General features: G+C 47.2%; 1 protein-coding gene across 23 annotated transcripts in view; it reads left to right on the top strand.

Annotated features, from left to right (window-relative positions):
• The window catches only part of RBFOX2 (RNA binding fox-1 homolog 2), a 160,079-nt gene that overhangs the window by 27,442 nt on the left and 117,566 nt on the right, over positions 1 to 15,071 (top strand). For 21 of the 23 annotated variants that reach the window (XR_004754748.1, XR_004754750.1, XR_004754751.1 and 18 more), the window contains exon 2: positions 7,160 to 7,210. The exons of the other annotated variants lie outside the window; for them this stretch is intronic. Coding sequence is in view for 12 of the 21 variants with exons in the window: in XM_035340222.1 (XP_035196113.1) it covers positions 7,160 to 7,210 (51 nt within the window). In the remaining 9 variants the exon portion in view is untranslated. The remainder of the gene's footprint in view (positions 1 to 7,159; positions 7,211 to 15,071) is intronic. 23 annotated transcript variants of the gene reach the window in all.

The raw sequence follows: 15,071 nt of genomic DNA on the forward strand, positions 1-15,071 counted from the left end.
GGGGGAGTTAAGCTTTTACTTTTATTTGGGATCCATCTGTAGCTGGAGGATTTGGTAAGGGAATCTAGGAAGACAGGAGGAAATGCCATGGTAAAGCAAGGAATAGCAAAGATGTGGTAATGCCTCCTTCTGGCCAGAAAATCACACCAATTTCGGGTGACTTCACTGTTGCTTTGTTTGTTGTGTTCCCCTGAAACTCACCCTGTTTTGTCTTACTGTCTACCTCATAGGGTTGCCTGGCTAATTCCTCCAAACTATTGAAATTCTGATCAGGGCAGAAGGCTATTTTTATTAATCTGACATCACCTTCCTTTCTCGTCTCCGCTATGTCAGTGGGTAGCAAAACAACCTCGGGCTGGGTCTCTGCCTCGGAGAGCGCGTGTCTCTTGGCGTGCTGTTTCACAGCCTGCTTCCTGCTCGGGGAGCCCTGGCGGGACCGGGCTCCCTTCTGCTGGCCCCGACTCATGTCCTGCCTGCTGATTATGGCCGAGAAGGAAGCCTGCGAGCTCCATGGCAAATTATGGGCTGCAGGGACTCCAGGTTGTTGTGTGGTGATCACAGAGGAGGGCGATGGGCTTGTAGGCTGCTAAAGCCTCTGCACCATGTGGGTCTGAGGCAGGGACGGTCTCCTCCCTGTGCCTCTGGCTGCGTCCACCGGCTGTCCCCGTGGCCATACAGTCGGACAGGATGAGGAGCAGATTCAGCTGAAAGCACGCAGGCAGAAAAATACATGGTTATAATTTTTTTTCTTTATCATCTGCCTCAGTTACCTGACCCAACTCAGCGCGCAGGGAAAGTGAGTGCTTATACCGGCACAAGGGAAGCAAGGGGGGGGAGGTGAGTGGCTGGGGCTGCCTCTTTTTATTTTATTTTCTCTATTTTTCCTGGCAGCGTGTCTCAGCCTACCACCTTCGGCACGGCTTGAGCTGCGTCCCGGTGGGAAGCGCGTGGCGAGACGGCCGCCACACGGGGGAAATGCACGGCCCTCATGGCGCTGCTTCCCAGCCAAGTGCCCAGGGAAGCAGAGGGAAGGCCAAACACCTTTTCAGGCTGTTTTGGGAATCTCGAAAAACGCCTGTCCCAGAGGGAAGACCCCAGTGCTGCTCCCCGAGGGAGCCATGGCGCTGTGAGGAGGCAGGAGACCTGCTGCGGCCTCCTCCCACAAGGGGCAGCCTCGCTGCCTGCTCTCCCGTCCCACCCTCTCTGGCTCCTCCTGAAAATGCCGTATTTTTAGGAAAAGGGGAAACCTTGGAGGGGGGGCCCAGCCGGAGGCTGATGTCGCCATGGCAATGGGGCCAGAATTCCAGGAAGGAAGAGAGCCCGGATGGGCCTCCGGCCTCCAGGCCCTGGGGACACAAGGCCAGCCTGCGGCTGGAGCATGGCGCTGGCGGCGGTGCCCCTGGAGGTCCGTCTGTCCCTAGAGACACGGCCTCGGTAATTTGGGCGTGGAAAGATGGGGCCATGCCAACCAGCACGAGTTCTCCAAGCGATCGCAAGGACAGCAGTGCGCAGCCTACTTGGCGTGGTGCCTTTTATCAAAATCTTTTGTCAAAATCGCTCTGAGCCCCCACATGCACTCTGTAATAAAAGAGGATGAGCAAGGAGTAAAGACTTAAGTCCTGTTACTCGCGTCCCCATCAGCATGGGTTGTTGATGTCGGGACGCTAACGAGGAAGTGGATAAATGGAAGTCCTCTGCTGGATGACGTCTGCATGGTTGGAGCCCGGCCAAAGCCGAGAACCAAATTTAATTGAAAGTGAAGACAGCTGAAGGGAAGTGTCCCACACTATAGATGCAGTTATTGGAACTGCAGAGTGATTAGCGAGAGCTATATATCAAATTAGGGTAAGTATCAAGGGAGAAGGGTGACATTAAGATCCATTTAAAAACTACTTTAGTTCAGTTTTTTTCATTAATAATCGGTAGTTCAGACGTAGATGCTGCTTTTCCCATTAATTTTATCCACAGATAATTTGAGGTAGGGAGACGGCGCAAACAATCGAAGGCAAACTGACTGCATCAGATGCACTTGGGCAAAGAAACAGCTATTTTCTGATTGCTTATATGCAGTGATCTGTACAGTGAAGGGTCTAATGAAGACATACCTGTTTTCCCAGGAGCTGGTAATAAGGTCAAGGTATTTACAGTGCACTGCCACAGGTGAAGAACTGAAATGCCTTTTTAGAGCTCGCCCCCCTCAAAGCCCAGATTTCCTGTCTTTTGTGCTATGCGAGACGTATAGCAAAAAGGACAGTGAAACCACTGAGCTGCGGAGAGCAGTGCTGGGATTTCTGCCTGGCTCACAAGCTTTACTTTTTCGCAGCTGTCACTTTCAGATTAATAGCTCAGTTGCCTTTTTTTTTTTTTTCAGCCTCCTTTTGTAAACATCTTATTCTCGGTGTTCTGGAAAAGTAGCTTCTGTTTGTCCAGCTCAAGTCTCTGATAAATGTGTAGCTTGTGCTATCTCACCACTTCAAAATCCCATTTTGCTTTCAGGAGGAACAAGTAACTTTTTGTCACCTTTATTTCGTTGCTTTGTGTAGCTCCAAGGTTTCTGGCTTCCCAGAGCTCTCCCTCTCCATGTCTGTCCATGCCACCAGGCTGCTGTGCTGGTGGTAACTCCTGGGGGCAGCCGGAGCAGAGGGGAATGAGCTGTTCTCATCTACTGCTGTCATCGCCCAGACCCTGGGAGGTGGTTGTGAAACTTGAAAAAAATTGCATTAACTTCACTCCATAGTTTTTCCCAGCGCTGTCATGAAGCCAGGCATCCTGCAAACCCAGCGAAGAGAGATCACTTGGTCTCGTTTCTGAGGCTGTATTTGCAACCAAAAGGGCTCAGTGCTTCTAGCTGAAGTTTGGATTCAATGGGAATTGATTCTCTGGCTGGAGAAATATGGATGAATTTACTGAGCTAATGGTTCCTAGTAGTACAATTTTAACCTGCAGGCTTTAGGCTTAGTTTGGCAGTGAAGAAACAATTGCTAATCAGGCTTCTCTGATTGAGTCTAGCAAAATGACTCTGAGATGTAAAATTAATTTGTTCTGGGGTCAAGTTAGGTCAAAGAGAATTATTTCCTCTTTAAGCTAAATTTTTGCTTTATTTTTAAGGGAAGGGTGAGGAGACTTTTAGACCTCTCATTATCCATTGCAGCTGTGACATTTCTTCTAGATGATTGACTGTGCTCTGGTCCTCTGTGGCCTTTCATAAGCCAGCAGAACGTGCAGAGCCAGTCATTTCTTACTGCTGTCCCGGCTGATGGAAAACTTCATCTGTTTTTAAGTTTTGTTGAGTTCAGTGATTTCTAAAATTTCTCAAGTTGAGAGAAAAAAAAAACAGGCATTGTCCAAAAAACCCCAAACAAACAAAAAATCAAACAAAGCAAAACAAAACCCACCCACAACAAAAGCCAGAACAGCCTCAAAGCCCGGGTGCTCTGCAGTGCAGGATCATCTCCTTTGCTCTGGAGTGGTCTGCAGTCGGCCGTGCTGATCTTACTTCATGACCCAGGGGCTTGCACTTTGTGGCAGACCCTACTATTGCAAATGCCAGTGGAACTGAAACTTTTGTGTTAACAAGGCTGGAATATTCAAAGTTGGGGGATATTTGAAGTGAAGAGAGCGTTTAAAGCTTAGTGGACTTGACTGAGTTGTGACTTTTATACCTGTTAAATCCCCTTCCAGAGATGGTTACCAGAGTACTGCAGCAACGTTCACATGTCCTATGGAAGTGTGGAAGCACGTGTGAGGTTGTCAGTATGGTCTGAACAAAATCACAACGTGAGCTGCAGAAATCTGATCTGCTGTATTATCGTCTATTTTTCTCTCCTCACTCTAAAGCAAATTGCAAGTACCTGAGAAATGCCTTTCAGTGGTAAACAAAGTAATGAAACATCCCGGTGGCAGCTTGATTTGATTTGGCAGGCTAGCGCTGCCTAACTCAATTTCTTTATGAACGTCTGGTTGCATGTTGGTAGCGAAAGAGAAAAGTAATTGCCGGGAGAAACGGAGTTAGCTGGGGCTTCCCTCTCCCACCAGGCCATTAGGGGAAGGGGAAGTCCCTGCGTGCTTGAGGGCAGGGTATTTATCTGTGATAAATTTCCCCCCCTTCTCTTTTCACTTCCATTTTGTGAGATTAGTTTTGTGTGCGTGCAGGTGGAGGAGATGCTGCTGTATCCCCAGTCTCTGCCGCCTCACATCCCCTTTCTCTCTGGATGTGTTGGACGGTCCTGTTCCAGTCGTGAGTTTAACTCCTTCACTTCTTGCTCCGTTTATATTTTAACAAAAGCACTCTCCGTATGGAATAATCATGCAGCCGGCCCCGGATTCACCATTAGTGACCTGTAAAATTGGCAGCGCTGGAGATTATTGGCAGGAGACGGTTTCCCTAGGCGCTCGCTGCCTTCTCTTGGAGAGTGAAGTTCAATTAGAGCAATGATATGCACAGCAGGGATTTTGCAAATAGCTCAGTACTTCGTGGCAGCGTTGCTGTACGAAAGGCAGAGATATCTTTGGCCCTTGTGTGACCTTACTGCTCCAGCTGCTACCCTCTTCCTAACCTCCACTTTTTCCAAGCTCTTGCTTCCTGAAGTAACCTTCTTTCACTACTCCCTTTACCTTCTGTTGAAACGGTGTCCCTCAAATATTTTTAGTTGCAATTTGTGGGTTTTGTCCTCCAAAAAGCAAAGTAGAGCTTGCCAGCTGTGTTTTCTTTCTCCCACTTAATTTTTTTTTCTTCTTCTTTCAGACATCTTACAGAACGTCCGTCCATCCCTCTAGTCATCTTTCTCTTCCTTTGCACACTCTTATAATTTGCTTTTACTTATAAAACCATTCTGTTTCTGGAAGTGATTTCTATGCATTCACAGCCTTTGATTTCAGGAAACCCACAAAGTTTTTGGTTTTGTCTCTTTTCTGCCACTGCTTGGTGGTGACAGTTCCTTTCCGTAGTCCCTGATGTGACGAAGAATGTAATCCTCAAAATAACAGTTTCTTTTTTTCCTTTCTTCATTCTTGCTTTCTGCTTATGTTCACTATCCTTATCTTCAGCATCTGCAGTGGTACCTTCTCCATTTACTACTCCTTATTCACCGTATGGAAACCTTCCTGGTTTCCGAGGTGCTGTTGAAAGAGATGGCTGGCACACGAGCACGTTTAAGGTACTGACCTTGCACGCACGTGTACGTGCCGTTCAGACCGGACCTGGAATGATCTAGCAGGAGAAGAGAAATAGGAGGTGGACGTTTATTGCACTCATTTAGCTTGGTAAACTGTTGTGTGTGGGAGGAACGGCAATCAAAGTGTTTTCTTACAATGTGTACTTACACTGAGGATGCGGGGGGAGTAATAGCTGTGCATTTCCATCGTGATGTTGCTTGGTTTTTAATTAGGTTCACGGGTAAAACTCAGAAGCTAGGTTACACTCTCGTACCGCAGCTGTCAGTCTCCGCTTGCTTCTTCCAGCCTGAGCGTGCTTTCTTCTGTTTCTGCATTTGTGGAGTTGTGTGCTTCACCTGCTTGTTGGCTGTCAGTGCTTGAGAAGAACGTACTCGCAGGGTGGTCAGCTTAATTACTGTTAATCCCCCAAACTGGCTGCCAGGAGCTGTGCTGTCCTTGAAGCTCTCGTACTGCCTGCACTACCCGAGCTTAGCGTGAGAGCCTGGAGATGGAGTTTGATGTTTCCTGGCAAGTTTCCGCAGAGAATCCCCTGGGCAGGTCTGAGGTAAAAAGGAAGAGAGGGGAGGACAAATACAAATTGAAAATAGAATCGCTAGGCCCTGGACTGGATTATTTGCATCTTGCTTTCTAGCAGAAATTGCACTAAATTGTTTGTATGTAAACTGAAATCATCCCCACGGCCGCATGCCCTGCAGAAAACTTCTCTCTGGAAGGATCTGGCCACTTTGAGCTGAATGGCCCAGCAACAGTAAAAGCAGAACCCAAAACATCTCAGCCAAAACCCTTTGTAAGGCCTGAAGGTAGCTGCGATACATGATCGCTGTCAGCTGCAGGCCCAGCGTATCTTTGCTTTTGACCATTTGGGATTGTTTTGCTGTGTTTTGTCAGGGTCTCTCCCCTCTGCAAGAGCTGCCGGAGAAAGCGCAGGGCTGGCTTAGGAGTTCCTCCTTGTCAGCCATAACAAGAGATAGGAACGGACTTAAAGACTGGTTGCGGAGGACTGCTGGCCTCCTTTTCTCCTAGCCCTCTGTAGGGAGGTGCTCATGGGTGAGGAGGGGTGCCAGGGGGGAACTTAAATAGGCTTCGTCTGGTTTAGTTTAGTCTCCACCCAGGGAGGAGGATGCAGGGGGCACCTGAGTGCCCTCTCCCTGTTTCGAATAGGGAGCACTGGAGGGAGAGAAACGGAGAAGAAAGTAAGACATAGAAATAAACAGGAATGAACGTTCAGAAATTATTATGAGCTGTGTTATCTTAATCCCCAATGCATTGCTAAAGGAGAGGAGAATCTGGGGATTTCGTGGAGAAATTCCAGAAGTGCTGGAGGTTCATGTGCTCCAAAGAGCAGGGTGACAGGGCTGCCAGTAACACCAGGAGCGTAGGCTGAGGGTCCCTTCTGGGGTGAAGGAAGAAAGTCTGAAGGATCGGTTTCCTATCGTGTGAGGTACTGTTCAGGCTTGCCAGGGTAATTGAAGTTACGCTGACTGCTTTTTAAGTTCACGTTAAACTATTAGTCTACTTCTGAAAAGGGGAAAACTAACACTTTTATGGCTAATGTTTAGGGAAACATTTCGTCAGGACTGGGCGAGGTGGGCAGCAACTTCTGTAGTTTCTTGTTCTATTTTGTTCAGTTTTCATGATGGTAAATGATGTTTGCATAAAAAAAATTCTTTGGAAAATTACAAGAATTATACACAACCGAAATTATAGGGGGTGAGGTAGGATTAGTTTATACTTATTTTATGGCTTTGATTTCTTTTTTTTTTTATTTTCCTTCTGCACAACTTGGCATACGAAGGTGAAAATAAATCCTAGGTGTATTGGCTTACATGGATAATAGGAAGTTAGCAGAATGCTTTAATCTTGGCTCTTTCTTCCCCCATTTCATGCAGGTTCTTCTCCTTGGCTGAGTTAAGACAGACCTATAATTCCTTGCTTTCCATTCCTTGTAACCACTACATTCAATCTTTGTTTTCTTGTCTTGCAGAACGAGCCTCTGACTTCAGGTTATCATGGATACCCAGCAAGAGACAATCAAGTAAGAGTCTGATTGCAGTAAATGTGTCTGCGTGTCTCTGTACACTTAGGGGTGTTTTGTCCGATAGCTTCCTGACCATCTTGTTAAGGAGTGGAAACTTTGTTCTATTGTGCAATGCTTGCGGAGATATATATATACGGTGAGAGGAATGTGTTTTTATGGCCTCCAGCACTATGTGGCAATGGAGGGGTTAAAAATGTTCCACGTTACCAACGGCTCAGGAAATTCTTTATTCTTAAAAAATCTTGTAACATAAAATCCCTATCCTAAGCTGTATCCTCAGCGTTAATGAATGTAGATGTTCGGTGCCAGTGCACGCTTGGCCCTGTGTTATTGCGGTAATTCTAGCATCTGGGGAGCAAAACAACATTTACTTTTTGTGAGAGCCTGCACTGCTAGCTTTGCCAGTGTGGTGGGGAATGATGTGCCCTGTTGGGTTGTTTCTAGTGTCTGTGAACTTCTCTTGCCTTCCTTTCAAGTCCTTCAGGGCCCCTGCCCCTTGTTCTTATCCAGGATGTTCTCATTCTACAGCAGTAAAAAATTACACTGTTTAGTGCATTGCATCTGTAAGCATTCTCTCGTGGCTTAACAGAAGACAGAGAAATCCCAGTTGATGGATTTGTGCAAAGGAAGGAGGAGATGCTTTGGAACAAATGAAATTTAATGGATTACAAGATACAACTGTCACACATTAAATCTCCCTTCTTGGAATGGAGATTTTTTTTTTTCAGTTTTATGCACTGCTACTGCGAAGCAGAGTATGAGCCAGTGTAACACGAGATTAATATGCACAGAAAATCAATAATGCGTCATGTTTCAGTAACGAACAAATAGCACAGCTAACGTCCAATTCTTCAATACTCTCAGGTACTCCTATCTAAAGAAAGGGATTTTCATTCTGTCTTGGTGAGGCCTGGCTGTGTGTAGCAACAGCTCAAAGGGAGATGTTTTTATGAAGGTAGGGCAGCATGCTGCAGCATCAGCAGTTGAAGAGCTTAAGCTTCTGCTGCTTGCAATGTGTGTATGAATTTCTGTATAGGAGGGAGTTGCTCAGAATGTGCATTGGGCAATACTAAACTGTTAACCAGCAGAATCAGTTAATATGTGCTGCAGTGCTATGGGAGTTGGGTTCCTGCTCTGTCCAGGCTAAGTAAGAAACACAACTTCTGAGAGCCAGAGCCAGTCCCAGGTCCTTAGAGATATTCCTGTCTGCTTTCAGTTTTTCCATTCTGGTAGCACCGTCTGCACCGTATTTTGTGTTTCACTGTTCCCATTTAGGGCTGGTTTGGGGTTGTCTCGGTGTTTCATTTTGATGTGCTGCTTCACAAGTTTCCTCTTTTTCATCCCTTAATAACTCTTCTGATGTGAAAGTCCAGAGCTGCTGTTGCTGACGGGTCACCAGAGCAGCGGCGACGGGCTCGGGAAACCGTGCTATGGACTGGGCCGAGGGTTCTGTGTGGGTGAGCAGGAAGGGATATATGTTAGCTGGCGTGCCTATGTATTTGAGGTGGAACGTAGCTTCACAGAAATTTCCCAGTGGGCAAACAGCATCAGCAACACTTGGGAAATTTTCATTTTAGCAAATAGTTGTTTGAAATAAATAATTAAATCTCTCCTTGGTGACATCTTGATCTGTGGTAAAGGTTTTTTCCTTCCTTCTTGCTTTTGGCCCTGAAACGGATTAAATTTAGGTCTGTTTTTCACTAATGAGGTTTCAAGGCTTTTAGCTAATCTGATTGGGAGCCTCTAACATGATAGCAGCAGAAAGAAGCCCTCTGTTGCTACAGATGGACTGGTGTGAGAGAGAGAGCACTGCCTGATGCATCACCTGCTTTTCCGCACTGGGGAGGGAGGAAGGAAGTGGTGTGGGATTGTGTGCAGTAATCCTGACCCTGTAACCAAGTTAATTACGAGATGCAGGAGCAATTGTGTCAGATTTCTCCTCATCTGATTAGGAGCTGGATTTGAGTTGGAGAGTGTAAATCCGTGTATCTTGCTCTTTACCATTGCACTTATTTATTGTACTGTGCTTTTTACCACAATGTTTTCCTTAGCAGAAGTAGCAGAGCGGAGGTTTATTTTCAGGCACCTCATCATTTGACCACAGCAGTCCTACTAGAAATTCTCTGGATATAACCTACCCTTTCTTTCACCTTACTTAGCCTCCTACTCCTTCACTTATTTGTAAGTCCTTCTCGCTCCTTCCAGCTCTCTTCGCCACTAATTGCTGACTGGAAACCTTTTAATGTGCTGTTTTTACACCCTCTAGTGGTTAAAGCATACCCAGATGTTCCAGATTATTGCAGTTTTCTTTCTGCTAGCGGGGATATGTGATTGGTTTGAGCCCTTGCTTTGGCTGTTTGCGAGCGCTTAGGTCTACAGTCAAAGTTTATCTTGTGTGCTCTCCCAAATATTTAAGTGTTCTGTCATCATCACGCATGGGCAGCAGCACTGAGGCAAGGGAGATGAGTTCATGTCGAGGCTGTATTTCTCTTCATTTGGTGTCGTGTGATTGCTTTATGATAACGCACAGCACAGCCCCCCTGCTCCTTGCCTGTCCTGCCAGAGCGCTGTCCTGCTGGGCTTTGTGTGGTGGCAGGGCTCGAGGAGCACCTGTGCTAAATCAGTATGGTAACAGTTTGCCTAAAATGAGAGAGCTTTCTGCTGCTGTTAGTGCGGCACTGCTGGGGCTGGTACAGCTGTGTAAGGAGCTGCAGAGCTCTCTGGGGCTGTTCTCAAGAATTCAAGGTTTGCTCTGCGGATCCATAATGCCCGTGGAGGCACAGCAGGATGCCCCTGCATTTCCTCAGTGCTAGCATGACGGCACAAATGAAGCCCTCCATAAAGGGAGAATACGGGAAGCGTTAGCGTAACGCTGTTAACCGAGATGAGAACTGAGTCTTTTCATGAGGAGAGCTTATTCTCTGGAGGCTATTCAGTGCTGTATCCCTCTGTTGGGCCTGCTAGCAAAATGGTGTTTCTTTTTTTGTAACATGAGTGCCTGCCTGAAATGCAGTGAACCAAGACTTCTTGGCTTCATTTCCCAAGCTGTGACAAACAGCTCTGAGATCCTATGAGTTTGTCTCCGTGTGGAAAATGGCCAGTACAGCTATACTGACACAACTTTTATATACAAACACGTCAAGAATAAATACTCTGGCTCTGGAAAGTTATTCCATGCTAACTATGCCAGCTTGTTTTATATACAGCCAAGGTCTGTGTTGTATTGCTCTAGTGCTTTTCATGTGTATTAGAAGTGATATCTAAAATTCATTTGAATTGCTGCTGAATACTGGCACTTCTGTGGCAGCGTTTGGCAGCTGCACAAAATAAATATGTTCTCCAACAGGAAACGAAATGAGCAAGAACACCTTGTTCGGCTCCCGCTGAAGGGACGAGAGGAGGAGAGAGTTTATGCAAGCAGGAGGTAATTGCACACTCCAGAACTGGGTCAGGATGTTAGAGCTGTTACACCTCTCCTGTTATGGAAAGTGATCCTCAGCTATCATAACAGGTTAGGATGTTGGTTTGAAGCCTCTTTTTAAAGCTTACACTTCTGTGAGTGCCATTCTTAAATTAAAGGGGGCTGTTGGCTCGGTACTAATGTGGTGGAAATGTCATTACCTGTCACAAATGACACTTCCTTCAGCGGTGTAATTTCGGTGGCTGGTTTGCCATCCGAGCACTCACCGGTCCTGACCTGTTGTTCTCGTCTATGTAGATGAGCCTGCAGCGCAGGGTAGCCTGAGTGCCCATGGCAACTACTAGGAAGAGCTTTATCACTAGCCCCTCAGTTTGAGTTCAGGCTTGAGGTGAAATGCTGTTAAATCCTCTCCAATTGTCAGCCTGTTCCCCTGGGCTGCTGCTCGCTTGCTGCTTTGGCCTATCTGGTGGAGCATCGCGGGCAAGCTGCATGCGCTCCCTCCCCGTGGCTGCCGGCTGCTCTGGGCAAGCGGTGCCGTCAGGCTGTGAGAACATGAGGCCTCCCCTCCTGCTTTCTTTCTGTTTATTTTCCTTGTGTGGGGAGCTTGGCGAGGAAGCCCTTCATCCCGAGATGCGAGGGGTGTGCGCGAGCCCCTGCGGGAGGCAGGATGGTGGGCAAGGGGCTTCCTCTTGCAGCTGGCTGCCCGCAGGCACCTCCGCTCCCCTCCCTTGGTGCTGTCTGCCCCAAGCAGCAGGCTTTTGGCAGGGAGCTCACACGGGGAAACCTCCATCCTCTCATATGGGTGTTACAGGTCTCCTTCGTCTGTCTCCCTCCTCTCCATCACATGGATGAAGTGTGAATTCGGGAATGTTGCCTCAACTTGGTTAGCATCTTGGAGGCTCAGCGTGGATTAGGGTATCCACAAAAATCTCTGGGTTCAGTTCAGTGTTAACATACCAAGCCGCTCTTGTCATAAAATAGTGACCTTCTGGAGGAAAATGGCTTGGTTACTTCTCTGTTCTTACTTGTACCATGGTTGCACCAGCCAAAATCTCTCCAGTTGTAAAGACTTCATGTCTCAAGAGTTTAAATCTTTAAGTAGTATTCCTGAAAAGCATCTTGGTTTTTAATTTGTTTCCCTCCTTGTAACTGACCATGGAAATACACCCTCTAGTGAGTATGCTAACTTGCTGGGTAAATGGTAAGATTGTGGCAGCAGAAGTGTTGTTAGGGAGCTGGAAGGGAGGGTTAATGTTTGTGGGTTTTTGGTTTGTTTGCCACCTTATTTACACTTCTGGTTTGAATGAAGTATATTTAATGCAAATCCTTAAACTGAGTGACAGAGAGAGGGAGAAAGACCTTGAATAAAATTTTAAAACTGTTCCCTGTGAGCGAAGGGCCAGGACAAAGATCTGGAAGTGTCTGAGGTCCTCTGTATAAAATGGAGAAGGCTTGGTATTCCTGGTGCTTGTGGGGAGTATTTCTTTGCCTGAAAGTAAGCAACTCAGCGCTTGGGATGGAACAAAGCTGATGAGGGGAGACTGGTCTAAACATCTTCCTTATGTGTAACATTGGATGAAGTAGGGGGTAAGCCTGCCAAATCTTCTGCTTCCTGGCTTCCACATCCTCTCTTCAGGCAAGCAGTGAAATGTTTCCACTCTGTACTAGACAGGACCAATGGGGTGTTCTGTAATTGGCCTAACTGCAATGTCCCATAAAAATAACAAACCTCATTTTAAAGAATGCAGTCTGAGCAAGAATCTCAAAGATAATGAAGAGATGGGAAGTATCTGTGAAGCAGTTGCACACAGAGGGGTGGTGTGTACTGGGGTAACTGCTGGGGGGTTACTGTTTAGCACCTGGGCAGTAAGCAGTGTGGGGATAGTTTAAGGTGTGCTGTGAAAAGGTGGTCACCGCTGCAGTGGGGGAGGACTTGCTGAGACATCTGTTACAGGAGTGCATCCAACTTTCTCAGCATTCAGAGGGGAAAAGCTGATGATGGAAAGAATTTAGTGAAAAGCAATGTAAATCGAGATATTTGGGTAGGAAAAAAGAGAGCAGAATGGTAAAAGTTGAAGGAGGAGTTGGTTACAGACTGAAGTTCAAGCAGGTCCAATCACGGATGAGTTGGAAGAGGAAAGACGAGCTCCAAGACCACTCTCATAACTTTCTCCTCTGTATTCAGAACTGTCTTGGGAAGATACTTGTCTGGTCATTTGAAGCGATAAGAAGTGACTCCTTATTTCTCAAGCCCCAACTATATCCCTGTAAGAAACTTCAGGAAAGATCCAGGAGTTGGGATTAGAAAAAGTTGTAGCACATACACCGCCAAGTACTGAGCTTGTTACAAAACTGCTTTCTAAAATTATGTTCTGAACTGAGTCATGATGGCCACATTCCCTAGATCTCTCCTCTCCTTTCTGTATAGCTGATCTCTTACTATCAAGACCCATCCAAAGGTTTAAGTAGCACATGAAGCATACTGTCATGCAGTTGACACAAGTCCTGTAAACGGATCACTCTGACTGTATGTTTATTTCCCTTTTCCCTTGTGTCTGCTGCTTTCCTAGCCTCTGAATACAAGGCAGGGAATCCTCTTCTTGTAGAACTCTTTCACAGACTCCTTCAGCAAGCTCCATATCAATGTGCGCCTCGCTGTTGCTCAATAGCGAAACAGAAACAACAACAAAAAGAGAAAAGTTATATGAGAAGAAGAAATTAAGAAAGAGTGCATCTAATTCGAGTACATGGGAAGACTTCTGACAATAAGATCCTTCAGCCCTACAAGCAGTCCCTCGAGGGAAGTAACGATTACCTTGCTGATGAATAGTCCGGCCAAATTCTGGGGCTGTAAGGCGTTGGCAGGAAATGGGCTGGATGATGTAATATAAATTCCTTTCATGTTTGAGTTGTCCGATTCAAGCGATTTCTCATCTCTTCTCGGGGTTAAAGGGAGGAGATGTGAGTCATCCTTCTTGGGAGAGGACCAGGAGACCACTTTTTTGTTCTCTGATGTACTTTTTGACCGTTGAAGTGTTACCCAATGGCTGCAAGAGTCTTGGAGACTCCCAGCCCGCTCAGTTATTTGGGCGAGAGGGGCAGCATTCTGTTCAGATCTCCCCTTCCGAGCAGTTTCAGGGGTGCTCGAGCCTATGCCGCGTGTATTAGAAACAGTCAATAAAATGATCGCTTGGAGGACTGCACGGTAAAACCAAACGGTGTAGAGAAAACAGCTTGTTTGTGGGTATTAGATCATACTGAAGAACATAAGCACGGCTATTCTGGGTTGGGCAGAAGGTCTCTGCGTTCCAGCGTCCTGTCTTTGACAGTGTCTAATGGCAAGTACTTAAAGCACAGGGAGCAGCGCCAAGATTCGGTGATACTTCCCCTGCTATATACTCTTTAAGCAGTCTGGTGGCTTTGGGATTTCCTGGCCATAGATTTTTTTTTTTTTTTTCTTTTTTTAAGGTCACCTGTGATAGATTTTTCTTTATTGAACTTGTTTAAATGATTTCTGAGGCTGTCTAAGTCTTTGGCATCCAGAACATCCTGTGGCAACGAGTCCTGCACTTCAGCTATGCTTTATGAGGGAGGGGAAAAAAAAAGTCCTTCTGTGCACAGCTGATTCAAAACTAAATTGTTCTGGGAGCTGTCAGGGGAGGGCATGGAACAACCTGCGGGCTCAAGGCCTCAGTTCCTAGTGCATCCACAGCTGCACTGTCACCCACGGATTTGGATTTTCTTCTTAACTGGGGGAAAAAACATCGCGACAGAGAGCAGAAATAAAATGTGAATAGTTTGTGTGTATTTAACACCTTTTTCTTCCTGAAAGGCTGCACCGCTTTTGCAAAAGCAGCTCCCAGGTCCCCCCAGGCAGGTGTACGTGCTGGTGGAGGACAGGCCGGGTTCCTGAAGCATCCCAGTGCAGCATGGTGTGGCGGTGAGCGATGAGATTTGGGGCTCTGTGGAGGGCCCGGGAGGAGCAGGGAGGGTGCCCCGGTACCTGGGCAGCCTGGCCGGGCCCAGGGCCTCGGGGTGCCCGGGTCGGGGCTGGCCCCGCGGCTCGGGCTGTGGGCTGCCAGAAGAGGGCACCCAGCGCTCAGCCAGCGCCTTTCTCCTGCCTCCGCTCGTTTTCCAGAGCGTGTCTATGGGGTTATCTCCTGGCAGCGGTTTCCGACCCTTGCCGTGAAGCAGGAACACCACATGCTTAGGGGAGAGCAGGGGAGGGCAACTCGGTGCCCTGTGTCCAGCTTGGTTTTGGCCTCTCCATGTTCCCTGGAGGCTGTCGTCCTCGGCCAGCAGGGTTCCCTTGGGAGGGCCGGGGAGCGAACGTGTGGCTGAGCACTTCGACCAGCCCTGTGTCCCATCGTGATGCTCGCCCAGTGCTTGGCTTCTGCTCGGTGTCCCGCTGAAGAGGCACAGGGAAGAGGGGCTTCA

The sequence above is a fragment of the Oxyura jamaicensis genome, chromosome 1 (assembly GCF_011077185.1).
Source record: "Oxyura jamaicensis isolate SHBP4307 breed ruddy duck chromosome 1, BPBGC_Ojam_1.0, whole genome shotgun sequence".
In the NCBI taxonomy this organism is placed as follows: domain Eukaryota; kingdom Metazoa; phylum Chordata; class Aves; order Anseriformes; family Anatidae; genus Oxyura; species Oxyura jamaicensis.